The following is a 27,773-nucleotide window of genomic DNA, read 5'->3' as shown; positions in this document are numbered from 1 at the left end:
CAAGCTTATGTTGCGTAAATTTCACAATTTAGTACTCAAAGTGCTTTATTCTTTTCCCCAACTAGGAAGAATTCATGTCCCCTGACTAAAAAACAATTCATGTTCCCACACTTTGACATAAACATTCACCCTAATGTTAAGCATAAAAAGCTTTTTCTCATTATAAACTGAAGAAATTTCCATATACCCTTTGTAAAATGTTATATATAAATGCTGGGCTTAGACACCGAAAACTTAATCAAAATCTCAGGTTGCTTCAGGGTAGTTGTATGTGAAATGCAATTTCCATTGTATTGAAATCTCCATCCTGTTAATATTTATGTATTTTCAAAATTGCCGATATATTTGAAAAGTTTAATTAGTTTATACTCAAGGCACTGGAGAAAGGAAAATTTGTTTTCACAAAACATTTACATGTATTTATTCTGTCCACATAGAGTACTTCTTTCAAGTGATCATGAAATTTAATGTGAAGCTAACCCATTCCAGATTTGGCTCTAATGACTATATTAGAAGAAAAGTAATCAATAATCAATCCATCACTTTGATCACTGTACCTTTTTTCTCTGATTTATCGGAAACTTTTCCTCCAATTGGAGAGTAAGTAGTATCCACGGATTCGGTACCTCTGTTCCCCTTGCTAACTCCATTTTCATAGAGCTGTCCTTCAACTGGTTGCAACTGCCAAGTCAGGCCGAACAAATGTACTGCTGCAAGAAAACAAGCCATATACCAACTTATTCCAGACTCGCTGAGGTCTCTAAACCAGCTGTCCATTTGTACCTAAAAATGTCATGATCAGTTTTCTTTTAGTTAGGCCAAGCTACTACATCACGTACGTAGCAGCTACTTTCTAAGTAGCTGTTGCTAAAATTTTGAGACTTAAGCTATCCTAGTGCCAGGACTAGAAGTTAGAATATTAAACCACTACAATAGAATTGGATTCTGCTTCTCAGTGCTGTGTCTCTTCCCTTTTCATCTCCCTTAGTCGTTAACTCTAGTTTGCATATGGAAACTGCAGAGTAATGGTGGACAGGTTATCACAAGTTCATGGGAGACCTTCACTATAGCTCTGATTCAATTCAATTCAGAAAATATTTCCTGAGTGCCTAGTATGCATAAGGGCCTATGATAGCTGCTGCAGATGTTAAAATCTAGATGCCTATTAGGGTAGGAGTTAGTAATAATATAAGTATAAAAGAATTATGAACTATAATATAATGCAGAATAATTGACATGATACAGGTTCAAATTGCTATCAGAGTATTTAAAAAAGTACTCAGTGTTGATCAGCATGCAGGAAAATGGGTACTATCATGCACTTTTGATGAGAGTATAAAAATATCAACTTTTGGGAAGGCAATGTGGCAGCATTTAAAAAAAAAATGCTTAAAAATTTGGCTTATCCTTCTAGCCAACAAGTCAATTTCTAGCAATTAACTATGAATGTATCCCAAACTACAAGGCATTTCACTATAACATTTCAAAACTAGTACAAAGTTATGATCAATCTAAACATTCATCAAAAAGAGGTTAATTAAATAACTGGTAATATACAAATCATACAAGATTGCATGGCTAGTAAATCACGTTGGAGAAGACTATGTCATGGCATGGGAAATATTTATAATGTATCAAATGAAAAACATCAGGCTACTAAACAGTCTGAATAGTACAATCTATCTATCTATCTATCTATCTATCTATCTATCTATCTATCTATCTATATAGTGTGTGTGTGTGTGTGTATGTGTGTGTGTGTGTGTAAATGTGTTGATGTCTGGAGAAAGTGTTGGGAGGATATATAGCAACATGATAACAGTATGGAAGGTTTTTATTTTCTTCTTTATGATTTCTGTATTATCTATATTTTTTACAATGAACCTGTGTGATGTTTGCCATATGAGGAAAAGTAAATTTTTGTTTTTTAAAAAAAATGATTTAAAGGAAAAATAGATTAAAATTGGCTGGGCTGATCAGAGATGACTTAATGAAGGAAGTAGGATTAGAGATGGACTTTGAAGGATGTGTAGGGCTTTGACAAGGTTGTGTGATGAAGGGGCAGGTTGTACCAAAAAAACGACTTTGTAAAACACCGGAAGTCTTTGAGGCAAAAGAAATTGTCAGGGTAGGTTTGAGTTTAGCTATGTATACAGATGGTAGTGAAAGTTAAGGCTGGAAAGCTAGATTAGGGCCATATTGTGGAGGAAATTGAATGACATGCTTAGATATTTGGATTTTTTTAAAGTTTATTTGAGTGACAATTGTTAATAAAATTACATAGATTTCAGGTGTACAATTCTGTATTACATCATCTATAAATCCCATTGTGTGTTCACCACCCAGAGTCAGTTCTCCTTCCATCACCATATATTTGATCCCCCTTACCCTCATTTCCCGCCCCCTTCCCCCCTTACCCTCTGGTAACCACTAAACTATTGTCTGTGTCTATCAGTTTTTGTTTCTCATTTGTTTGTCTTGGTCTTTTGTTGTTTTTGGTTTATATACCACATATCAGTGAAATCATATGGTTCTCTGCTTTTTCTGTCTGACTTATTTCACTTAGCATCATACTCTCAAGATCCATCCATGTTGTCACAAATGGTCCTATTTCATCTTTTCTTACCATCAAATAGTATTCCATTGTGTATATATACCACAACTTCTTTACCCATTCATCTATCGAAAGACATTTTGGTTGTTTCCATGTCTTGGCCACCGTAAATAAAGCTGCAATGAACATTGGAGCACACGTGTCTTTATGTATAAATGTTTTCAGATTTTTTGGGTAGATACCCAGGAGAGGGATTGCTGGGTCATGTGGTAATTCTATTCATAATTTTTTGAGGAACCTCCACACTGCCTTCAGTAACGGCTGCACCAGTCTGCATTCCCACCAACAGTGTATGAGGATTCCTTTTTCTCTACTGCCTCTCCAACACTTGTTACTACTTGTCTTGTTGATGATAGCCATTCTGACTGGGGTGAGGGGATATATCTCATTGTGGTTTTTATTTGTATTTCTCTGATGATTAGTGATGTTGAGCATTTTTTCATATGTCTATTTGCCATTTGTATGTCCTCTTTGGAGAAATGTCTCTTCAGGTCCTCTGCCCATTTTTCAATTGGGTTGTTTGTTTTTTTGTTGTTGAGTTTCATGAGTTCCTTGTATATTTTGGATATTAGCCCCTTATCGGAGGCACTGTTTGCAAAAATCTTCTCCCATTCAGTTGGTTGCCTCTTTATTTTGTCGATGGTTTCTTTTGCTGTGTATAAGCTTTTAAGTTTGATATAGTCCCATTTGTTTATTTTAGCTTTTACTTCCCCTGCCTTTGGAGTCAAATTCATAAAATGCTCTTTGAACCCAAGGTCCATAAGTTTAGTACCTATGTTTTCTTCTATGCAGTTTATTGTGTCAGGTCTTATGCTTAAGTCTTTGATCCATTTTGAATTAATTTTGGTACATGGTGACAGATAGCAAGATATTTGGATTTTATTTATTAGGAATCAGGCAGACATTGCTATTTTTTGAGCAGATGAGTAATATGATCAGTTTACTTTACGACGATTAATTTGACAGCACAGGGGAACACTGATGGTTTCTCGTCAAATAAATTATATAATCAGGTCACCCTTTGTAGAAAGATGAACCCTGTAGTTGGGAGAAGAATGAATTGGAAGTCTAAAGATTTAGCAATAACACAAGTTGGAAAGGCACTACAATAATCTAGGTGAGAAATGAATGTCTCAAGTAGGGCAGTGGCAGTGGGAATGCAAAGGTAACTGCTTAAGGAGAAATTGCATAAATGTTATCTCAGCATTTGGCAACAAGCTCTGTGTCTGTGTGCATGTGTGCCCCTGCAATCTTGTGCTCATGTGTAGGTGTGTGAGGGTGTGCACAGGGAAAAACTGAAGGAAAAGGAGAAATCCAAAATGGTTAAGGTTTTGAGCCTGAGTAACTGAAAGCATGGTGGAATCATTAACAGAGTTAGGGAATTCCACACTTAACCCAGCAATAGCTACAAATAGCTGGTGCTGGACATGTGTTCGTTGAATGATGATAAATTTGTTTGGGGCAGGCTAGGGTGATGGAAGATGTTGGGTTCATCAATGGAGTATCCAGATAGTCATGTTTAACCCAGAAGGTTTGGAGGTCTGAAGTTCTGGAGAAATAGTAAGGCTGGAACAAGACTACAGAATCATGTATGCATAGAGGCAACAGTTGAAGGTGAGAGTGAATGAGGTCATTGAGGGGAGAGAATGTTAGGAGCAAAAAATGCCTAGGACAGAAGCTGGGAAAATCCTTTTATTTGTTTTCTCATTGCAATTTTAAATATCAACCAAATTTTACCAAAAAGGAAAAAAGTGAATCTGTTCATAAGCCATCTCATATTGCTCTTCATGTTCCTAGGCAAACAGACACTGTATATCTAACACTTATATAGTATATAAATTAGCAACTGAGAACATGAAAGCTAGCCAGATAGGCTATTTAAAAATCATTTACCCACTTTTATTTGGAGCTAAAGATATTTCCAATACCTACCTCCTAATTTATCCTTAAAACTTTTAAGCATTTAAATGGTTTCAGCCCATTTCTTTGGATTAAAGCCAGTGCTGCCTGATGAATTTCTCTTGCAATTATTGGAAACAATTGAAACTCAAATGATAGTGGTTCTGAGTAAGGTACAGTACAGCATGCTATAAAGCTTATTAGTGACATCCCTGAGATTTCCTTGCCAAATGACTCAAAGTGTGGTTGGTTTAACATAACTTGCTCCATTTTAAAGGTGTTTATCAGTTTTTGCCCCCCCCAAATAATTTGAATATGATGGATATTACACACTATATTTAAAATGTGTTTTATTCCTTCAGTTCAATTACTTTTGTGAAATTAGATAAGCCATAGGAACAAAAGGCATAGTAGTTCTCATTTTGAAGATCAAGGGGGCTATTTTATATTCTTTAAGTTAAGCCAGTTTCCTGAGAGTGCTCAAAAATGAGAGAGAAAATGCATGTGTTGAGAATCACTTCAAAATAATAAGGTAAAGATTAATTTTTCACCATCAAATGAAATGGACTGCTTCCAGCCAATCAAGACACGTGAAGTGGTATGGGCATATTTAGTAGAATACCCTTTGAGGACTGTAAAACTTTATTTTTTTTTTTGAGTTTACTATGATTTCCGCAGACAACAAACTGTTTGCAATGTCCACTTGTATGACTATGTAATGAAAGTTTAACCTACTTGCTACAGACTATGGTTACTATGGCAAGGCTACTTACTGGTCTTTTCTCTCCTCCAAATTGAATTCCATATAGTAACTTGTGAAAGGAAGTAAAAAAGTACATTTATATGCAGGGTAAATGAGGTAACTCAGTAACTAGTATTTGAGTTCTATTAGAAATAAATATTACTTTGTTCATACTAGGACCAGTGAATAAAATTATGTTGACTTATGGGACATACCAACACATCACTGGAAATCTATGCTAGTACTTCTACTATGGGATGTATTTATTGATTCATTTAACAAGTGTTTCAAAGCATATGCTGGGCATAATGGGAATGCTGAGAACACAGGAAAAGGTAACAAGAATGTTTAAGAGACAGAATAGCAAAGGTACTAGCTGATCAATATTGATATTGGATATAAACAACCAATATAGCCTAACCAGGCACACTGGTTGCATATCAACCTTGGCTAGAGAATGAAGAAGATACAGAGTCCTTAGCTTCTAGTGGATTCTCATCCAGATCTCTGCTATATGTTTATAGCCACACTCTTTAGGCAAGTCCCCCAAACCAAAGTATAAATATTGTGACACAACTGACTAGAATTAAGGATATAACTGGTAATGAACAAGACAGTGTTAAATTATTTTCATATATTGATTAAACAAATATTTTTTTGAGTGACTACATTGTGCCAGGCACTGTTTTCTCTAAATTTACAGCAGTGAATAAAATAATAATAAAAAAAAAATCTCTACCCTTCCAGAACTCATATTAGAGGGTTATGGGTTAAGTAGGCAGTCAATAAATACAATATAATTAATATAATATAGCTGTATGGAAACAAAGAAACGAATAAATGAAATAATGTCAGGTGGTTAAGTGCTATGAATTAAAAAAATAAAAGTAATCAGCAAAGGTCTCTTGGAGGAGGTAATATTTGAATCAAGATTTGAATGAAGTGAAGCCATATGAACATCTAGTTGAATAACCTTCCATTGAGGAAGGAATAGAAATTAGGTAAAACCCTGAGGCTTGTATGGTACATGTGAGGAACACTAAGGAGCCCAGTGTGACTGGAGCTCAGTTAAGAAGGAGAAAAGTGGTAGGAAAACTCATAAACAGAAGGATTGGACCCATACTCTTATTATATCTGTGCTATAACCAACTTCACAAACTGCTCACCAATAAACACAAGTGAATAGAAAGAAAGTAATAAAACTAAAATCACAAATACTAAAATATATACCTACAAATGAGCATTGTTGGTTACAGTAGATCTAATATAAGTGCTCCCTCCTGACTCCAAACAAAGTCAAAGTTCCTTTTCCTAAAGACATATATAAAAATATACATGATCTTTCAGAGAGCACCAGTCCCGTTATTCACACTTCACTGAAATTTGATGGCTGGACAAAATGTGTATGCCTATTCAGATATTCCAGGAGTAATGTCTTTTCAGCTGATTAAGAATGCTAAGCCCTAATTCTCTAATGCTGAACCCAGTACATTTTATAATTATTATCATTTTTGTTTTATCCAATTACAAGGAGATATGCTCTGAAATTATAAATTTATTACAAAATTAAGGTAACAAATGGATTATCTCACTGCCCCAACTACCAAACTTAATCAAATACCTTAGATCTTAAGGCATCCTGACTCTAGGAGCAGAAGTTCTTAACTTGTACATTTCTATAGGCTGCACCTCCAAGTCTCAGCAGTTATTTCTCTGCACTTTCTTAGGATGTTGGACTTTTTTTCTCTTAAGTAGGATTAATGGTCTCTAGTAATATTTATAATCAATAATGCTTCTCTATTCCATTCCCCTTCAAAAGGTAAATATTCCCTTATAAGGAGAGACCATAGAAATGCTTCAGAAGTAAATGTAGAAAAATATGCTAAATGACCTAGGTCTATACTGTCCAATATGCTATAGCCACTCCTGCATGTGTCTGTCGAGTACTTGGAATGTAGCTAGTCAGAGGCAAAGACTTAGTATGAAAGAATTTAAAATATCCAATTAATAATTTTTGTACCGATTACAGGTTGAAATATTTTGGATATATGTTAAGTTAAATAATTTTTTAACTTAAATTAATTCCACCTGTTTCTTTTCACTTTTTTAACGTGGTTAATATGAAATTTTAAATTACATATGTGGTTTGCATTGTGTTTCTATTGGACTGTGCTGATCTTGACTATTTATTAGGTTGGTGCAAAAGTAATTGCGATTTAAAAGGTTAAAAATAACTGCAAAAACCGTAATTACTTTTGCACCAACGTAATAGAACACTTCACAAAGAGATATGGTGTTTCTCTTTTAGCACCCTACCATAGAACCAATCATGTTATATTGAAGATACCTATTTATATGTCAGCCTCATCACTACTAAGCACCCAAAGTGCAGGGACCATGTCTTCTTCATCTTTTTATTCCCGGTACCTAACTCAGCACCCTGGTAGTCAGGAAGTACTTTGCTTATACACTACTCCTAGGACTGTAAAGTGGTCCAGTGGCTTTGGAAAGCAATTTAGTGATATTTATCACAATTTAAATTGGAAATATTCCTTGACTAAGGAATTCTACTTCTAGGAATCTGTACTAAAGAAATAATCACATATGTGCATAAAGGACCATATACAAGGAAATTCATTATAGCATTGTTAAAATAATTAATTTGTTAACATGGTAAATAAAAAGAAAATAGAACCACCAATATATCCATCTACAGGATACTATGAAATCCTATGTAAGAATTAAAAGGACTGATACTGAGATACTGTCAGTTTCGGGGAAACTAAAGATACATGACATCCAAATGCAGTGTGGGATGGCAGATAGGATCCTGGAACAGAAAAAAAAAAATCGTCGAAAAACTGGAGAAATCTGAATTAAACTCTCAGTTGAGTTAATAGCATCAGACCAGTGTCAATTTCTTACTTTTGATAATTGTATTGTGGTTATACAAGATGTTAACGTTGGCAGAAGCTGAGTGACAGGTATACAGGAATTCTGTGCTACTTTGCAACTTTTCTGTAAATCTAAATTGATTTAAATATAAAAGCCAAAAAGGAAGAAAAGGGACTGATCCAGTGGTTTGCTGGGGCCGGCTTATACTGGTTTACAAGAGTCAACTCTACACATCTCTTCCCAATTCCACCCTTGGTGACTTTACATTGGTAGTTGAAATTGCCCATGGTGGGTGTATTAGCACTCCAGGAATCAGCAAACGCTGCAAGCCAAGGCTTTTTTTTTTTGTCCAGAGAGCTGGCTGTTAAACATTTATCAGCACACCAATGGGTGACTTATATGTACTAACGTGGAAAGAGTTCTAAGATTTGTATGAACAACATTATTGAACAATACATATTCGACAACCCTATTTAAGTAAAGAAAACAAGCATCTCCATATATGTAAATGCCCAGAAGGATAACTGGAAGGCTTAATACCAAACTAGGGAGCTGGGAGAACTTCAACATTTTCAACATGATAGCATATTCATGCATTATTACATAATAAAAAACATGAAATGCTCAACAAACCTTTTTTTAAAGCTGTATGAATAGATGCATTGTTTTCTTCCATCTCTTTTAGTATTGTTTTCTGTCTAAAATAGAGTTTTTCAAAACATTTTAAAGCAGCAGAACAATTCAGAAATTGAATATGAATAACCCCAAATACATAAAACAGAAGAAACAGAACTCTTTTGTTTGAAAGGGATTGAGGATCCAAAAGCCTTGTGCAAAATTTCCAATCATATACGAGGTGTGATCAAACAACACAGTGAGTGAATGTTTAAATTAAAAAGAAAAATATTACAGTAAAAGACACATTGGCATTAATCCCCCTCAAAATACTCCCCCTCCCTTCCAACACACTTATTCCATCGTTCTTGCCACTTTCTGAAACAGTTCTGGAAGTCCTCTTTCATGAGTGTCTTTAGATGCACTGTCTTGGCTGCCCTGATGTCCTGACTCATTTTGACTTTGGGGAAGAACCAGAGTCCCACGGTGCCAGATCCAGTGAATAAGGTGGATGAGGACACACCGTAATGTTTTTATTTGACAGAAACTGCCATTCCAGAAGCAATGTGTGACACAGAGACATTTTTGTAGTTTGAAATTTACTGGCCTAAAAAAATTATCCAGGCAATTAAATTCATTGGAATATCTTTATGGTGCTAGTGTCAGGAGATATGAAACTTTCCATGTTATTCTGTATTTTTTGGTATTTCGTGTCCAACCTCTTACAGTTAATATTTGAATCTACCTAATAGGAAAGTAAATAGGGCTTTGATAATAAACATACAAGTAAATCTTAAAATTGCAATATGTGTGAGGCAAATACAGCTTTGCTTTCAAGTAATTCATCTTGAATCTCAAAATGCTCACATATTTAGCTAAGGATGCTGTATCTATTTGTTGCAAGAATTTTTTGGTGTTATTTTCTAATTCTACTAAATAAACCTATTTAGAAAGTTTGAAATTTGTCTCACAAATAAAGTCCTGCCCATTATGGATAATGTCTTATGTTTCAAATCATGCCAAGACAAAAGCATGTGATATTTTTTCGAGATAATGTTTTTCCTTTTTCACAGCATTTTTCCCCCACCAGTTCTCTTACATACCTTGCTCCATGTTCCTTTAGGCAAAGGAAAGCTACTGTTTTTGTACTTTACTTTCAAAGCTTGTCAAAGCTACAGATCTACTTGTATGTTGGACAGTTACCTTCCTGAAAAATATACCAAGTACATTACCCAGGTGGTGACCCCTGATGATGATTTCAGGCTTTCAAGTTACCTATGAAATCTCACTAGACCAATATGTCAATCTCACCAGACCAATACTTCAGTGGACACAGTGTGACGCTAGATGCTTCCGCAATAAGAAACATCACTGCAGAAATAAACGCTACTTGAATTAAATACCGTGACTGCTAACATTCCATAAACCAGGTTATCTTTCCATCTTAAAACAAATCTCATTTTCATTACATTAAACATCAAATTGGTATATGAGTGAACTATAGCCCTTTGATAAATTACCTTCAAATCTTGGTTTTATCCTTGTAATAACCAGATTACATGCAGGATTGAAAACCATTCGTTTTTAGGGAAGCAGTCTTCAAGAACTAAATAAAAGAAGTAATACATGTTTATTTATGATACCTTACTTTTGCCTCAGCAATTTCATTCAAGATTTCTTTTTTTTTCCCTAAGGTTATACATACACATTTTCTACTAAAATATTGTCTGTGCTTATACCACATCATGAACATAAATAAAATATACTCAAATGGTCCTTTTCAAAGCAATTTGAATGGAGTCAATATGGCTTTGAGACCTCTTTCAAACATTTTTAAAAGCCTGAAAAGCTGTTGTCAGGTACAGGTAGAATTTCCTTTGAAAGAAAATACTTCACTAATAAAAAAAAAACAAATAAAAAAGCCAAAAAAGGCATTTTAACTTGAACAGTTTTATATAGTACATTTTGCAACTTTGCCAAGGTGAAACAGTAAAATTAAATGCCAATTAAAGTTTAAGATAGTACAACAGATGGAATGAGGACATCTTTCTTGTGCTCCACATATTTGAAACTCTACATTTACTCTCCAAAATGAAATGAATTCTTCTCTATTGAAACATACTTTTTTTTTTTTTTTTTTACTTCGTACGGTCCTGGCTTTATCCAATATCAAAACTAGAAAAGATTTTATCAAGGTAGTAAATCATTTTAATATCCCAGTTCTACATTACATTATCTTAAACCTTCATTTACTACGTATTTTATATTTTCTATTCTAAGTCTGCAGTAATATTTATAAATAACATCTCTATTTGGGTATCTTATCACAGGTTTAATATATGATCTCCATTTGCAGGTGCATAACAGGCCCATCTGTGTATTCCTTACCAGACAGACACAATTATTTAGCGTTTTCATCTCAAGTCACAGCGCCAAATAAGTGCTCTCCATAAATCAAATCTTATTTATTTTTGTATTATTATTTGCTTTATGGAGTCAGGAGATATAAGCAGTATAATGATGGGATACATTTTTTTTCAAAGAACAACATCAACAACAACAAGAAAAACCAAGTAAATGAATAATGCAGAAATATCAATTTAGTCAGGAATCAGCACTTTGATTATTTTTTTAAAATCCTTTCCCCCCCCATTTTACTTCATTTTTTGCTCAATGAATTCTGCCTTTTACTATGGTCCAAATCACTACCTTTCACTATCTTTCATCGTTATTGGTGATGGAAGTCTCTTAGAATCCTAAACAGTCTCTAACCCTCTTTTCTGATTGAAGTGCTTATGGGTAATAATATCCAGGTACTTTTTAAAAGGTCCAGATAAAACTGGTGACTATGGAGAGTGAGAAATAGATCTACACAGAAGCTCTCTCTCTTCTCCTCTTACCCAGTTGCTCTGTATGTATTTACAATTTTAAAAAAAGGAATATATTTGTTGATTGATTTGTGTTCTCAACCCCTGGCAGCTGATGCTTTGAAATTCACTTTTCTGATTTAACATCATGCCATCATAGGCCTTGATACACATGTATCATTTTTTTTAATTTATTTTTAATTTATTGGGGTGACAATTGTTAGTATAATTACATAGATTTCAGGTGTGCAATTCTGTATCACATCATCCATAAGTCACACTGTGTGTTCACCACCCAGAGTCAGCTCCCCTTCCATCACCATACATTTGATCCCCCTCACCCTCATCCTCCCCCCAACCCCCTTACGCTCTGGTAACCACCAAATTACGTTCCCCAGATTAATTTTCAAACCCCGTGGCCATCCTGTGGTCACCGACTGCCCTCCAATCCCCTCACCCTCAACCCCACCCCCCACCCCTCCCGCCCATCTAGCAACCCTCAGTTTTTCCTCATTGTCTCCCAAACTGTTTCTGATTAGTTCATTCACTTATTCTTTTCTTTAGAATCCGCAAATAAGTGAGATCATATGGTACTTATCTTTCTCTGTCTGACTTATTTCACTTAACATAATGTTCTCTAGATCCATCCATGTTGTTGCAAATGGTAAGATTTCTTTCTTCTTTATGGCTGCATAATACTCCATTGTATAAATGTACCACAGTTTCTTAATCCAGTCATCTACCGATGGGCATTTTGGTTGTTTCCATGTCTTAGCTATTGTGTATAGTGCTGCAATAAACATAGGAGTGCATAAAGATTTTTGAATTGAAGTTTTGGATTTCTCCGGATAGATACCTAGGAGTGTATCATTTTTATCTGCACATTTTTTAGATTTTTAGATAAAAAAAGCTTTCTGTTACCTGATTATTCACAGTTAGCATTAAAGAGTAGGGCTTATATGAGGTTGGAGAGCCAGAAGATACATGAGAGAAGGTAGAAAACAAATGAGTGGTAGAAAACTATAGCTGGGTATGTACTGTGTGTTCTTGGATGCCTCATCAAATTTGACCAGATGGGGAGACACAGAGAATGAAATGGAAGAGGTTATAATGACCCAGTTTCTTCTGGGTTTGAGGTGGCATTATGACAGTGTTCTTCTGGAAGAGTCACCAATGTTTGGGCTTGATTCATGATCAGGGTCGTCAAGCTTTTTCCTCCTCCATGCAATAATTATTTGTTGGCTGATTACTATGTATTAGTGTCCTAGGTGCTGAAGATACAAGAGTAACTGCTTGGTTAAAAAAAAAAAAAAAAAAAAAAACAACCTTGCCTTCCAGGATCTTACACTCTATCTAAAAGGAGGCAGTTGTTACGTAATAGTTAATAGCAGGAACTCTGGAGCCAAGATGTCTTGTTTCAAATTTCAACTCTGCTACAATTAGTAGCAGAGTGACCTTGAGCAAGTTAATCTCTGTGAATCAGTATTCTCACAATAAAATGTGCATAATATAGAACCTTCTCCATAGGTTTCTTATGACGACCTTGTGAATCTATACATGTAAGGTACCTAGAAAAATGCCTGGCACATAATAAGTGCTCAACAAATGTTAGCCATTATTATGAAGCCTGATTAATTCTCCACTTAACCTAGCCTTTCCAAAACCATCTAGGAAGTGGAGAAAAGCAGGTCATTTTCCCATTGCGTCTTCTGTTTTCCTGTCCTTGAAGAGGTTTGTGTATTTACATTTTTCTGGAAAGAGCAATGTAGAGGGACTCAAATCTCTGAGATAACTGCAGCTGTCATCTTCACACAGCTGTATAGCAGAACAAAACAGAAAAAAAAACACAAAAAATAAACAAAAAAAACTTCACCTAACTTTCTAATTCCAAATCTTTGACCTAATTTAGAAGTGACATTAATTTCTCTCCTCAACTCCACCAACATTACCCAAAGCTGCTCATTTTGCTTTCTCCATCATCATGATCACTGTGGTTTGGAAGTTCTAGATTTTAGGTTCTCTTATTAAAAGGGTTCCAGGGGTTAGACCATCCCTAAGATTTGTAAAGTTGTCCTCATTTCTTAGTACAGTGCAGTTTCTAGAAAGGTTAGAAGAAAGCAGTTAGATTCTCATTTTCTGAAAAATACATGAGAATTCTCATGTAGCCGTATAGTATGAAATGGGTTCCAAGAAAATTTTCTGCTGAATTATGCAGCACAAGTACACATTCCTGGGTGATGTATTAAACTCTAGAAAATTGACATGTGCAGGTAAGGGAAGTGTAACATAATTAAATCATGGTATGTTAGAGTTCAGAAAGACCACAGACTAGTAGAGTATATTTTGGAAATGAGGGGGGCAGTAACTTTACAGTGGAGAAACCTGGCAAATACTAGCTCAGCTGAGTGATCAAGGTCAACGTAATTAATGATAGCATGTGTATGACAGCATATATCCTTGATGGGACGTAAAGCTAATGGCACCTCTATGATCTTCCTACTCCCAACCCATAACCCCAGTCTAAACATGAGAACATTGCCAAAAATCAAATTAAGGGATATCCTGCAAAAAATCTGACTAATGCTACTCAAAACTGTCAAGATCATCTAGGAAACTGCCACAGACTAAAGGAAGCTAGAGAGATATGATGCTTAATATAAGATCCTATCCTGGATTAGATCCTGGAACAGAAAAAAGACAATGGGGGAAAACGTGAAAATTGGTTTCTTAGTTGTGACAAATTTACCATGATGATATAAGACATTAACAATAGGAGAAACTAAATGAGGAGTATATGGGAATTCTCTGCACTATCTTTGTAAGTTTTCCAAAATCTGAAAGCATTCTAAAATTAACAGCTTATCTGGAAAAAAAAAAATACCACAGGTCAACCAATTGAATCAGTCTCCTCATTTTGTAGAAGAGGAAACTAAAAGCTAAAGAGAGGAAGTACTTTAGCCTGGGACACACAGACTAGCTTCTCTCTTACATAGGACCAAGAGAGAATGTGGTCTATTGCCTATGTTCACTGACATTTAGAACCAAAATAATATGACTGGAATATTAGGATAACCTATAATATTAACCAATATTATAGATTAAATTTTTATACAAACCAGTTGATTTTGCACAGAGGAAAACTCTGCCCTTTTGCACAGACTGATTGTTCAAACTAATTTTGTTCATCCACCTCAGATAAATGCATAGGACAAAACTGAATGCTCTCTAACAATCTTCCATCAATTCAAAATAGATGAACATCAGTAGAATAATCTTTTTAAATTTTATTTTCAATTTCTGTTGAAAATTAATATTACATTTGTTTCAGGTGTAGAGTATAGTGGTTACACGTTTATATAATTTACAAAGTAATCCCCCCCCCAATTAGTGTAGTACCCATATATCACATATCTTAATTATGCTGATTATTTTGTAACTGTCAATTTTATTTTTATACGTTTTACATTTTTCCTTTTTTATTAAATTTATTGGGCTGACAATGGTTAGTAAAATTACCTAGGTTTCAAGTGTACATTTCTATAATACATCATCTATATATCACATTTTGTGTTCACCACCCAGAGTCAGTTCTCCTTCCATCACCATATATTTGATCCCCTTTACCCTCATCTACCACCGACCTCCCCCCTTACCCTCTGATAACCACTAAACTATTGTCTTTGTCTATGAGTTTCTGTTTCTTTAGTTGTCCATCTTGTTCCTTTGCTGCTTTCAGTTTTATATACCGCATATCAGTGAAATCATTCTCGACTTTTTCTGACTCATTTTGCTTAGCATAATAATTTCCAGATGCATCCATGTTGTCACAAATAGCAATATTTTATCTTTTCTTATGGAAGAGTAATATTCCATTGTGTACATACACGAAGGTCTGACAATGACGTTCATGAACTTATTCTACAAAAAGTGCTACATATCTCATTGCTGAATATCACTATGGTCACATTTGAAATACTCCCTTTGGGAAGCTATGCACCAACACCACCACCTAGTCCACCGTTCAAAGCAATTTTGGAACTCTTTTTCTGGAATGGCCATCAGAACTGTCATCGTATTACCTTTGACGTCCTCAAATGTCATAAAAATGCCTTCCTTTCAATATTTCCTTTATCTTTGGGTGAAGAAAGAAGTCATGAGGGGCCAGATCAGGTGAGTACGGAGGGTGTTCCAATACAGTTATTTGTTTACTGGCTAAAAACTCCCTCACAGACAGTGCCCTGTGAGCTGGCGCATTGTCCTTATGTAAGAGCCAAGAATTGTTGGCGAAAGTTTCACGCCATCTAACTTTTTCACACAGCCTTTTCAGCACTTCCAAATAGTAAACTTGGTTAACTGTTTGTCCAGTTGTAACAAATTCATAATGAATAATCCCTCTGGTGTCAAAAAAAGTTAGCAACGTCATTACAACAAGTTTGCAAACTTAGTTGGCAAAACTTGGTATACCACATCTTCTTTATACAATGATCTATCAAAAAACACTTTGGTTGTTTTCATGTCTTGGCCATCACAAATAATGCTGCAATGAACATTGGAGTACATGTATCTTAACGGATAAACATTTTCAGATTTTTTTTTGGTAGATACACAGGAGTGGGGGTTGCTGGGTCACATGGTAATTCTATTTTTGATTTTTTGATTAACCTTCACACTGCCTTCCATAGTGGCTGCACCAATCTGCATTCCTACCAACAGTGTATGAGGTTCCTTTTTCTTCACAGACTCTCCAACACCTCTCGTTATTTTTCTTGTTGATAGCCATTCTAACAGATGTGAGGTGATATCTCCTTACAGTTTTGATTTGCATTTCCCTAACAGCTATTGAAGTTGAACATTTTTTTTTTCATGTGTCTATTAGCCGTTTTTATGTCTTTTTGGGGGACGTGTCTGTTCAGGTCCTCTGCCCGTATTTTAATTGGATTGTTTGTTTTCTTGTTGTTGAGTTGTAAGAGTTCTTTATATATTTTGGATATTAGCACCTTATTGGAGGTTTTCTTTGCAAATATAGTTTCCCATTTGGTGGGTTGCCTCTTTATTTTGTTGATTGTTTCATTTGCTGTGTAGAAGCATTAAAGTTTGATATGATCCCATTCATTTATTTTACATTTTCTTCCCTTGACTTTGAGGTCAAATTCATAAAATCTTCTTTGAACCCAAAGTCCATAAGTTTAGTACCTATGCTTTCTTTTATGCAGTTTATTGTTTCAGGTCTTATGTTTAGGTCTTTCATCCATTTTGAATTAATTTTGGTATATGGTGACAGACAGCAGTCTAGTTTCATTCTTTTGCATGTGGCTTTCCAATTTTCCCAGCACCATTTATTGAAGAGGATTTATTTTCTCTACTATATGTTTTTAGCTACTTTGTCAAAAATTATCTGCTCATATGTGGGTTCATTTCTGGGTTTTAAATTTTATTCCATTAGACTGTGTGTCTGCTTTTCTGTCAATACCATGCTGTTTTGATTATTGTTGCTCTGTAGCACGAGCTAAAGTCAGGGAGTGTTATACCTCCAGCCTTGTTCTTTTTTCTTAGAAGTGCTGTTGTGCTATTTGGGGATTTTTGTGATTCCATACAAATCCGATGATTCTTTTGTTCTATTTCTTTAAAAAAAGATCATTGGGATTTTGATGAAGATTGCATTAAATCTATATATTGCTTTGGGTAATATGGACATTTTAACCATGTTGATTCTTCCAATCCATGAACACGGAATGTGTTTCCATTTCTTTGTGTCTTAATACATTTCTTTTAAAACTATCTTATAGTTTTCGGTGTATAGGTCCTTTATATCCTTTGTTAAATTTATTCTTAGGTATTTTATTCTTGTTGTTGAAATTGCAAAAGGAATTTTTTTTTTACTTCTTTTTCTGAAATTTCATTGTTAGTATACAGGGATGCAACGGATTTTTGTATATTGATTTTGTAGCCACAACTTTACTGTATTCATTTATTGTTTCTAATAGCTTTTTGGTGGAGTCTTTAGGGTTTTCTATATAAAGAATCATGTCATCTGCAAAAAGTGAAAATTTAACTGCTTCATTCCTAATTTGGATGTATTTTATTTCTTTTTCTTGCCTGATTGTTCTGGCTAGGACTTCCAATACTATATTGATTAACAGTGGTGACAGGGGGCAATACTGTCTTGTTCCTTAACGTAGAACAAAAAGCTTCAATTTTTCACTGTTAATTATTGTATTAGCTGAGGGTTTGTTGTATATGGCTTATATTATGTTATGTTATTTCCCTTCTATACCTATTTTATTAAATGTTTTAGTCACAAATGGATGTTGTATCTTGTCAAATGCTTTTTCTGCATCTATTAATATTATCATATGATTTTACTTTTTATTTTGTTTGTTTGATTTATCACATTGCTTGATTTGCGTATGTTGAAACAGCCTTGTCCCCTGGGGTAAACCCCACTTGACCGTGATGTATAATCTTTTTAATGCATTATTGCATTCGATTTACTAGAGTTTTGTTTAGGATTTTTGCATCTGTATTCATCAGAGATATTGGTCTGTAATTTTCGTTTTTGTATTATCCTTTCCAGGTTTTGGTATCAGGGTAATGTTGGCCTCATAAAATGAGTTAGGAAGTATTGCCTCTTCTTCAATTTTATGGAAGAGTTTGAGGAGTATAGGTGTTAGATCCTCTTCTAATCTTTCGTAGAATTCAATAGTAGAGCGATCTGATCCTGGAGTTTTGCTTTTGGGAAGGTTTTGGATGACAGATTCAATTTCCTTATTGTTTCTATTTAGATTTTCCAATTCTTCATGATTTATCCTATGAAGGCTACCTGTTTCCAAGAACATGTCCATTTCTTGTAGTTTACTGAATTTGGTAGCATATAGTTCTTCATACTATTCTTGGGTGATCCTTTGTATTTCTATGGCATCCGTGATACCTTCCCCTGTTTTATTTCTGATTTTGTTTATTTGTGTCTTTTCTCTTTTTTTCTTAGTGAATCTAGCCAAGGGTTTGTCAATTTTATTAATTTTTTCAAAGAACCAGCTCTTTGTTGCGTTAATTTTTTCTAATGTCTGTTTGTTCTCTATTTAATTTAGTTTTGCTCTAACTTTTATTATTTCCTTCCTTCTGATGAGTTGGGTTTCATTTGTTCTTCTTCTTTTTCTAGTTCTTTAAGGTGTAATGTGAGGTTGTTTATCTCGGATTATTCTTCTTTCTTGAGATAGGCCTGTGATGATATAAATTTCCCTTTTATCACTATTTTCGCTGCATCACAATTATTTTGATAGGATGTATTTCCATTCTCATTTGTTTCTATATATCTTTTTATCTCTCCTATTATTTCTTCCTTGACCCAGTCATTTTTTAGAGCATGTTGTTTAATCTCCACATATTTGTAGTTTTTCTTGCTTTCGTTTCATAGTTTATGTCCAATTATCTCTTTAAATTTGCTGAGACTAGTTTTATGTCCCAACATATGGTCTATACTTGAGAATGTTCCATGTACACTAGAAAAAAAATGTATAGTTTGGTGTTCTAGGATGAATTGTTCTATAAATATCAATTATGCCCATTTCGTCTAATGTGTCACTTAATGCTAATATTTCCTTCCTGGTTTTCTGTTTGGATGATCTATCTATAGCTAGTGATGACCTGTTTAGGTTCCCTACTATAATTGTGTTTTGGTCAATTTCTCCCTTTAGTTCTGTTCATAATTGCTTTGTATATTTTGGTGCTCCCTGATTGAAAGCATATATTTTATAAGTATTATGTCATCTTGTTGTATTGTCTCCTTTATCATTATGAAATGTCCTTCTTTGTCTCTTCTTACCTTTTTTATCCTGAAATCTGTTTCACATGATATAAGTATGTGTAAAACTGATTTTCTCTGGATGCCTTTTACTTGGAGTGTCAATTTTCATCCTTTTACTTTGAGTTTATATTTGTCCTTGTAGCTGAGATGCAGCTATTGAGGACAACATATTGTTTGGTTTAGTTTTTGATGCAGTCTGCTACTCTGTGCCTTTTTATTGGTGAGTTCAGTCCATTTACATTTAGGGTGATTACTGATATATGAGGATTTCCTGTAGCCATTCTATCTTTTGTTTTCGCATAGCTTGGTATATCCATTTTTTTCTTTGTTTTGTTTTGTTTTGTTGCCTTTTCGTTGCTATCTGTTATTTTAGTGTGGTGGTATTGCATGATTTTTCTCTCTGTTTCTTCTTTTTTTTATATTATATATCTCAGTTCTGGATTTTTTTACAGTGGTTATGTTAAATTTATGTTAAAGAAAGTGTTATATATATACAGTAGCCCTTTTTCTCCAGCATGCTTCTTATCTCCATTCCGCTTTGCAGATTCAGACCTTTACTATCTCCTCTTTTATGTTTTTGTTGTCACAAGTTATCCCTATTAATGCTGTGAGTTGACTTGTGAGATGCAGTAGCAAGTGTCTTTTTCTTCTTTTCCTTTTTTAAAAATGTTTTTATGTCCTTTACCTTTATGCTATGTTTAAGTGTAAAGTGCACAATTTTGCATAGTGCTCGCTATTTCCTGCTTCTGTTTGTTAGTAAACTTGCTCATGGTTTTGTATTCTTTTGATTTTTTGTTGCAGGTCAAATAACCTCCTTTCAATATTTCACGTAATGTAGGATATGCGTTAGAAAATTCCCTCAGCTTCTGTATGTCTGAAAGGTCATTATTCCTCTTTCATATCTAAAGGATAATTTTGCAGAATGTATTATTCTTAGCTGAAAATTTCTCCCATTCAATAGTTTGAATATTTGATGGCACTCCCTCCTAGCTTGTGGAGTTTATGCAGAAAAGTCTGATGATAGTTTAATGGGTTTTTACTTATAGATTCCTGCTTTTTTTTTCCCCTGGATGCCTTGTGAATTCTTTCTTTGTCATTAATTTTTGACAACTTCAATACAATGTGCCTTGGAGAAGGCTTGTTGGGATTGAAGTAATTACGTGTTCTGTTTGCTTCTTGGATTCGAGGATACAGTTCTGTCCACAGGTTTGGGGAGCTCTCGTTGACTATTTGTTTGAATACAGTCTCTGTTCCCTTCTCGCTGTCGTCTCTTTCCAGCATACCCATTATTGTTATGTTGCTCTTTCTAATGAAGTCAGAATGTTCTTGTAGCGTTCTTTCATTTCTTTTAGTTCTCAAGTCTCTCTTTTCTTCCATATGTGTCATTTCCAGATTTCTATCTTCAATATCACTATTTATTTCCTCCCCCTAATCAGCTCTATTTCCTAAGCTGGCTATTTCACTCTTCATCTCTTTTATTGTGTTCCTCATCTCCAGAATTTCTATTTGGTTCTTTTTTTAACATTTCAATCTCTTTGGTAAATATTCACTTTGTTTGTTGATTTTGTTTCTGACTTTCTTGAACTGCCTATCTGAGTTTTCTCATTGAGTTTTATCAGAACTGCAATCTTGAGTTCTCTGTCATTTAAGACATATATTTCCATGCCTTCAAGTTCATTTTCTGGATGTTTTGTTTCATTTCCTTTCTGAGCTGCCTTGTTAACTTGGTTAGTCATGACAATTAATGAATTATTATTTCTCTTCCTGGGAGTGAGTTCTGCAGCAGGTTGATATGAAGATGTCTTTCTTTTGCTTTCCTGTAAGTGTTGCTGGAATGTCTGATTTTCTCTCCTGCTGCTGGCTTTTATTTTCTTTCATGCTGTAGTGTTTTATTTACTCTTGTGCTGTTCCAGCTTCTCATGTGATGGGGGGTGGTCCTGGAAGGTGGGTTTCTGCTCTATGAGCAGGTTACCTGGGTCTCAAGGCACTGCCCCCTTGGGAAGATGTGGTAGGCAATAGAATTTTGGACTTCTGAAAGTTCTGCCACTGTAGCCCAAGGCAGAGCCTGTGTGTCTCAGCAGTTCTGGCTTTCCCTGTAGGTATCCGTCTGGAAAGGTGGGTGGTGGGTGGGTTGTGAGATGTTGCTGGTGTGGTTGTGGCTCTGAGAAGTGCAACTTCCAGCCCACAGGTGTCTCGCCCCTATAGCTCCTTTTAGCCGCACTTTTGGTCACCTGCAGGACTGTCTCTATAGTTCTCAGGGCTGTAGATATTTTGTTATTTAATTTGACACTGCTACAGTTTCTTCTAAAGCCCACTTCTGTGACTGGGACGGTGGGATAGAGGTGAGCTCTGGGAGTGTGGGGGGCTGTTGGCCTTTGTTTTCTGTTTTCTGCCTGGCAGTGAGGGCTTAAACCACAGTTCTCAGTCTTCTGTATTTGGTCTTCGCTCCGAGGTCTCTGCCCCAAATGTTGGGCTCAGCAGTATTATATGCTAATCCCTCAGGCAGGACTGTGGCCCACAGGGAGTGTGCCTGCAGCCTGAATACTTCCCTCTCCTGAGACTGCAGTGAGCTCTGGATGGCGTCCTGGAGCCAATGGCCAACATCTCTGCACTTCGCCCTTCTCTCCTTTCTTGCTCGACTGATCTGCTTACCTTCAGATGATTCGACACACAGATCTCTCAGATGTACTTGTGTGTTGCTTAGGTTGTCCTTTGTTGAATTATAGCTGTTCAATTTGTCGTAAATTCCAGGGCATATTTCAAGAAGCACTCCTCACACTGCCATGCTTGTGACCAATATTCTTCTAACTATCAATTTATACATTTTAATACCTTCAACATTTTCACCCAACACCCAACCCCCTCCTGTCAGACAACCATCAGTTTTCTCTCTGTTTCTGTTTGTTTATTCATTCATTTTTTTCATTTTAGTTATTATTAGTTTCAGGAATACAAAACAACATAATGATTAGGCAATTACAACCCTCACAAAGTGATAACCCCACGAAGTCTCCTACCCATCTGACATCATACATAGCTCTTACAATACCCAATACCGTTGATTATATTCCTTATGCTGTAGGTTTCATACCATATATATATATATATATATATATATATATATATACACACACACACACACACACACACACACAGAGACAGAGACAGAGAGAGAGAGAGACAGAGGGAGAGAGAGAGAGACAGAGAGAGAGATAAAAAAATATGGTGTATGCTGCTGCCGAGTGCTAGCCAATGTAAAGGCAGGGATCTTCAATATGGGAAGTGGCACATCGAACCTTAGTAAGAGTGTGTGACAAGTTTCAACTTGTTCTGTGCAGTCAGAGGTATGTGAGGTACGGTAGAGAGAGGGTGTGCACTAAAGTGTGCCATAAATCATCCTCCATCATGGCAATGCTCCCTATCACACATTGCTTCTGGTATATGGCAATTTCTGTCAAATAAAAACATTACAGTGTGTCCTCTTCCACCTTATTCACTGGATCTGATACTGCAACTTCTGGCTCTTCCGCAAAGTCAAAATGACCATGAAAGGTGAACATTTTGAATCGATTCAGGATATCAAGGCAGCCATGATAGTGGCTGAAGACACTCACAAAAAAGGACTTCCAGAACTGCTTCAGGAAGTGGCAAGAATGATGGGATAAGTGTGCTTGAAGTGAGGGGGAGTATTTTGAGGGGTATTAATGGCAATGTGTCTTTTACTGTAGTATTTATTTTTAATTTAAACATTCACTGGATTGTTTGATCATACTCCATGTATATCTATATCTGTATCTATATCTATATCTGTATCTATATCATCTATATCCATATCTATATCTATCTATCCATCTATCGTCTATTTATCTGTCTTCTGTATATATTTAATTGTAGTTGATATTCAATAGTACTTTATATTAGTTCCAGGTGTATAGCACAGTGGTTAGGCATTTATATAATCTATGAAGTTATCTCCCCGATAAGTTCAGTACCCATGTGACACCCTCATAGTCTTTACAACATTATTGACTATATTTTTCATACTGTGTTTCACATCCTCGTGATTATTTTATGACTACCAATTTGTACTTCTAATCCATTCAGCTTTTCCTCACATCCCCCAACTCTGTTTCTGTTTTGTTTGTTCATTTATTTTGTTCTTTTTTAAATTATTAGTTTCAGGTACACAAAGCAACACCACGATTAGACATTTTCATCCCTCACAAAGTGATATCCCCACCAAGTCTACTACCTATCTACCTTCATACATAGCTCTTAAAGTAGCATTGACTATGCTGTACTTTACATCCCATGACTATATATAATATATATGTAATATATATTATATATATTATATATAATTATGTATATGATATATATATATATTATATAATATACATAATTATATATAATATATGTATTATATATAATTATATACAAATAATACATAATATATAATATATATATAAATATATATAATTATATATTTATATATATATTTGAAATTCAATATTATTTTATATTACTTTCAGGTGTACAGCAAAGTGGTTACATATTTATATAATCTATGAAGTGATCCCACTGATAACTCCAGTACCCGTCTGATACCCTACAGAGTGTTTACAACATTCTTGATTATATTCCCCATACTATATTTTACATTCCCATGAGTATTTCGTGACTACCAATTTGTACTTCATAATCACTTCACCTTTTCCACCCATCCCCCAAACCCCCAGCCATCTAGCAACCATCAGTTTATTCTCTGTATTTTTTAGTCTATGTCTGTTTTGTTTGCTCGTTTATTCTGTTCTTTAGATTCCACATACCAGTTAGATCATATAGTATTTATCTTTTCTAGGTCTAACTTATTTCATTTAGCTTAATATCCTCATGTTGTAGCAAAATGGTATGATTTTATTCTTTTTTATGACAGAGTAAGTGTATAAGTGTACCTTAATTTCTTTATCCAAACGTCTGTTGGTGGGCATTTCAGTTGTTCCTATATTTTGACTATTATGAATAGTGCTGCAGTAAAAATAGGGATGCTTGTATCTTTTTAAATTAGTGTTTTGGATTTCTTCGGGTAAATACCCAAAAGTGGAATTGCTGGGTCATAAGGTAGATTTAGTTTTAATTTTTTGATGAACCTCCATACTGTTTCTCACAGTGACTGTACCAATTTGAAATTCACCTACAGTGCAAGAGGGTTCTGTTTCTCCACATCCCTGCCAACTCTTGTTGTATGTTGGTTTATTCCTGATGGCCATTCTGACAAGTGTGAGGTGATATCTCATTGTGGTTTTAATTTGTTTTTCTCTAATCATTAGTGACGTGGAACTTCTTTTCATATGTCTGTTGGCCATATGTATGTTCTCTTTGGAGAAATGTTTATCCAGGCCCTCTGCCCATTTTTTAATTGGATTGCTAGTTTTTTTAGTATTAAGTTGTATGAATTCCGTATAAATTTTTAATATTAACCCCTTATCGGATGTAATATTGGGGAATGTCTTCTCCCATTCAGTAAGTTTTCTTTTTGTTTCATTGATGGTTTCCTTTCTGTGCAAAAACTTTTTAACTTGATGTGGTCCTATTTGTTTATTTTTTCTTTTGTTTCCTTTGCCTGAGGAGATACATCAGTAAACACATTGCTAAGAGCAGAGGCAGAAAATTTACTACCTATGTTTTCTTCTAGGAGTTTTATGATTTCAGGTCTTACATTTGAGTCTTTATTCTATTTTTACTTTATTCTTATATATGGCATAATAAGGTAGTTTAGTTTCATTTTTCCGTGTATCTGTCCAGTCTTCCCAAAACCATGTATTGAATAGACTGTGTTAACCACAGTGTATATTCTTGCCTCCTTTGTCATAGTTTAATTGACCATGAACACATGGGTTTATTTCTGGGCACTCTATACTGTTTCATTGATGTATGTGTCTGTTTTCATGCCAGTACTATGCTGTTTTGACTACTATAGCTTTGTACTATACGGTCTGACAATTAAGTTCGCAAACTTGTTGCAACGATGTTGTTAATCTTTTTTGATATCAGAGGAATTACTCATTATGAATTTGTACCAACTGGACAAACAGTTAACCAAGTTTGCTATTTAGAAGTGCTGAAAATGTTGTGTGAAAAAGTTAGACTACCTGAACTTTTCGCCAAAAATTCATGGCTCTTATATCACGACAATGCACCAGCTCACATGGCACTGTCTGTGAGGGAGCTTTTAGCCAGTAAACAAATAACTGTATTGGAACACACTCCCTACTCACCTGATCTGGCCCCAATGACTTCTATCTTTACCCGAAGATAAAGGAAATATTTAAAGGGAGACATTTTAATGACATTCAGGATACCAAGGGTAAAACAATGACAGCTCTGATGGCCATTCCAGAAAAAGAGTTCCAAAATTGCTTTGAATGGTGGACTGGGTATTGGTGTCAGTGCATAGCTTCACAAGGGGAGTACTTTGAAGCTAACAATAGTGATATTCAGCAATGAGGTATTGTAGGACTTTTTTCTTTTTTTTGTCTAGGATGAGTTTGCGAACCTAATTGTCCAGCCTCGTAGTTTGATATCAAGTATTGTGATATCTCCAAGTTTCTTCTTCTTTCTCAAAATTGCTGTGGCTATTTGGGGTCTTTTGTGGTTTCATGTAAATTTCATTTGTTCTATTACTGTGAAAAATGCCCCTGCTATTTTGTTAGGTATTGCAGTGGTCAGAGAAGATGTGTGATATTATTTGAATCTTCTTAAATTTATTGAGACTTGTTCTGTGGCGTAACATGTGGACTACCTTGGAAAATGTTCCATGTATATTCTGCTGCTTTGAAGTAAAATGCTTTAAAAATATCAATTAAATCCATGTGGTCTAGCGTGTCATTTAAGGTCCCTGTTTCCTTGTTGATTTTCTTTCTGGAAGATCTATCCCTTGATGTCAATGGGGTGTTAAAGTCCTTTACTATGACTGTATTAATGTCAATATCTACCTTTATGTCAATTTATATTTGCTTCATGTATTTAGATACTCTTATGTTGGGTGCATAAGTGTTTACAAGAGTTATATTCTCTTGTTGGATTCATCCTTTTATCATTATGAAATGTCCTTTGTCTTATAGTCTTTATCTTAAAGTCAGTTTTTTAAATTAGTTTCAGGTGTACAAAACAACGTAATAGTTAGACATTTACACCCCTCACAAAGAGATAACCCCTCCCAATATACTACCACTCTGACACTGTATATAGTTGTTACAATTCCATTGACTCTATTCCCTATGCTCTACTCCACATCGTGTGACTATATATATTAAATTATAGTTGACATTCAGTATTATTTAGCTTCAGCTTCCAGTGTACTCTGCAGTGGTCAGGCATCTACGCCATCCATGAAGTGGTCATCCATAAGACAAGTGTCCACTGAATACCCTACAAAATCTTTACAACATTATCAATTATATTCCCCCAACTGTCTTTTGTATCCCCGTGGAAATCTTGTGGTTACCAATTTGTGCTTTCTAATTCCCTCACCTTCTCTCTCATCCCCATGCCCTGCCACCTAGCAACTCTGATTTTTTTCTCTATATCTCTGAGACTGTTTCTCATTAGTTTGCTCATTTATTCTATTCTTTAGATTCCATGTACAAATCAGATCATATGGTATTTGTCTTTCTCCGTCTGAGTTATTTCACTTAGCATAATGTTCTCTAGGTCTATCCATATCATTGCAAATGGTAATATTTCATTCTTCTTTATGGCCGAGTAATACTCCATTGTATAAATGTACCACAGTTTTTTAATCCAGTCGTCTACTGATAGGCATTTTGGTTGTTTCCTTATCTTGCCTATTGTGAATTGCCCTGCAATAAACATAAGGGTGCATATATATTTTCAAATTACCGTTTTGGATTTCTCTGGATAGATACCTAAGAGTGGAATTGCTGGGTCATAAGGTAGTTCCATTTCCAGTTTTTTAAAATACTTCCATACTGATTTCCATAGTGGCTGCACCAATCTGCAATCCCACCAACAGTGTACGAGTGTTCCCTTTTCTCCACATCCTTGCTAGCGCTCGATGTTTGTTGATTTATTCATGATATCCATTCTGACTGGAGTGATGTGTTATGTTATTGTGGTTTTTATTTGTATTTCTCTAATGATTAGTGAGGTTGAACATTTTTTCATATGTCTGTTGGCAATCTGCATGTACTGTTTAGAAAAATGTCTCTTCCTGTCTTCTGCCCTTTTTTTAATTGGGTTGTTTGCTTTCTGATGTAGAGTTGAGTGAGTGTTTTATAAATTTTGGATATTAACCCCTTATCAGATATATCATTG

At 35.1% G+C, this 27,773-nt stretch overlaps 1 protein-coding gene across 2 annotated transcripts in view; it reads right to left on the bottom strand.

Annotated features, from left to right (window-relative positions):
• The window catches only part of TENM1 (teneurin transmembrane protein 1), a 1,301,460-nt gene that overhangs the window by 446,768 nt on the left and 826,919 nt on the right, over positions 1–27,773 (bottom strand). For both annotated transcript variants that reach the window (XM_033111932.1, XM_033111941.1), the window contains exon 9: positions 558–710. In XM_033111932.1, the coding sequence (XP_032967823.1) occupies positions 558–710 (153 nt within the window). The remainder of the gene's footprint in view (positions 1–557; positions 711–27,773) is intronic.

This window comes from Rhinolophus ferrumequinum, chromosome X (assembly GCF_004115265.2).
Source record: "Rhinolophus ferrumequinum isolate MPI-CBG mRhiFer1 chromosome X, mRhiFer1_v1.p, whole genome shotgun sequence".
In the NCBI taxonomy this organism is placed as follows: Eukaryota; Metazoa; Chordata; class Mammalia; order Chiroptera; family Rhinolophidae; genus Rhinolophus; species Rhinolophus ferrumequinum.
This window is presented reverse-complemented; position numbering and strand designations above follow the sequence as displayed.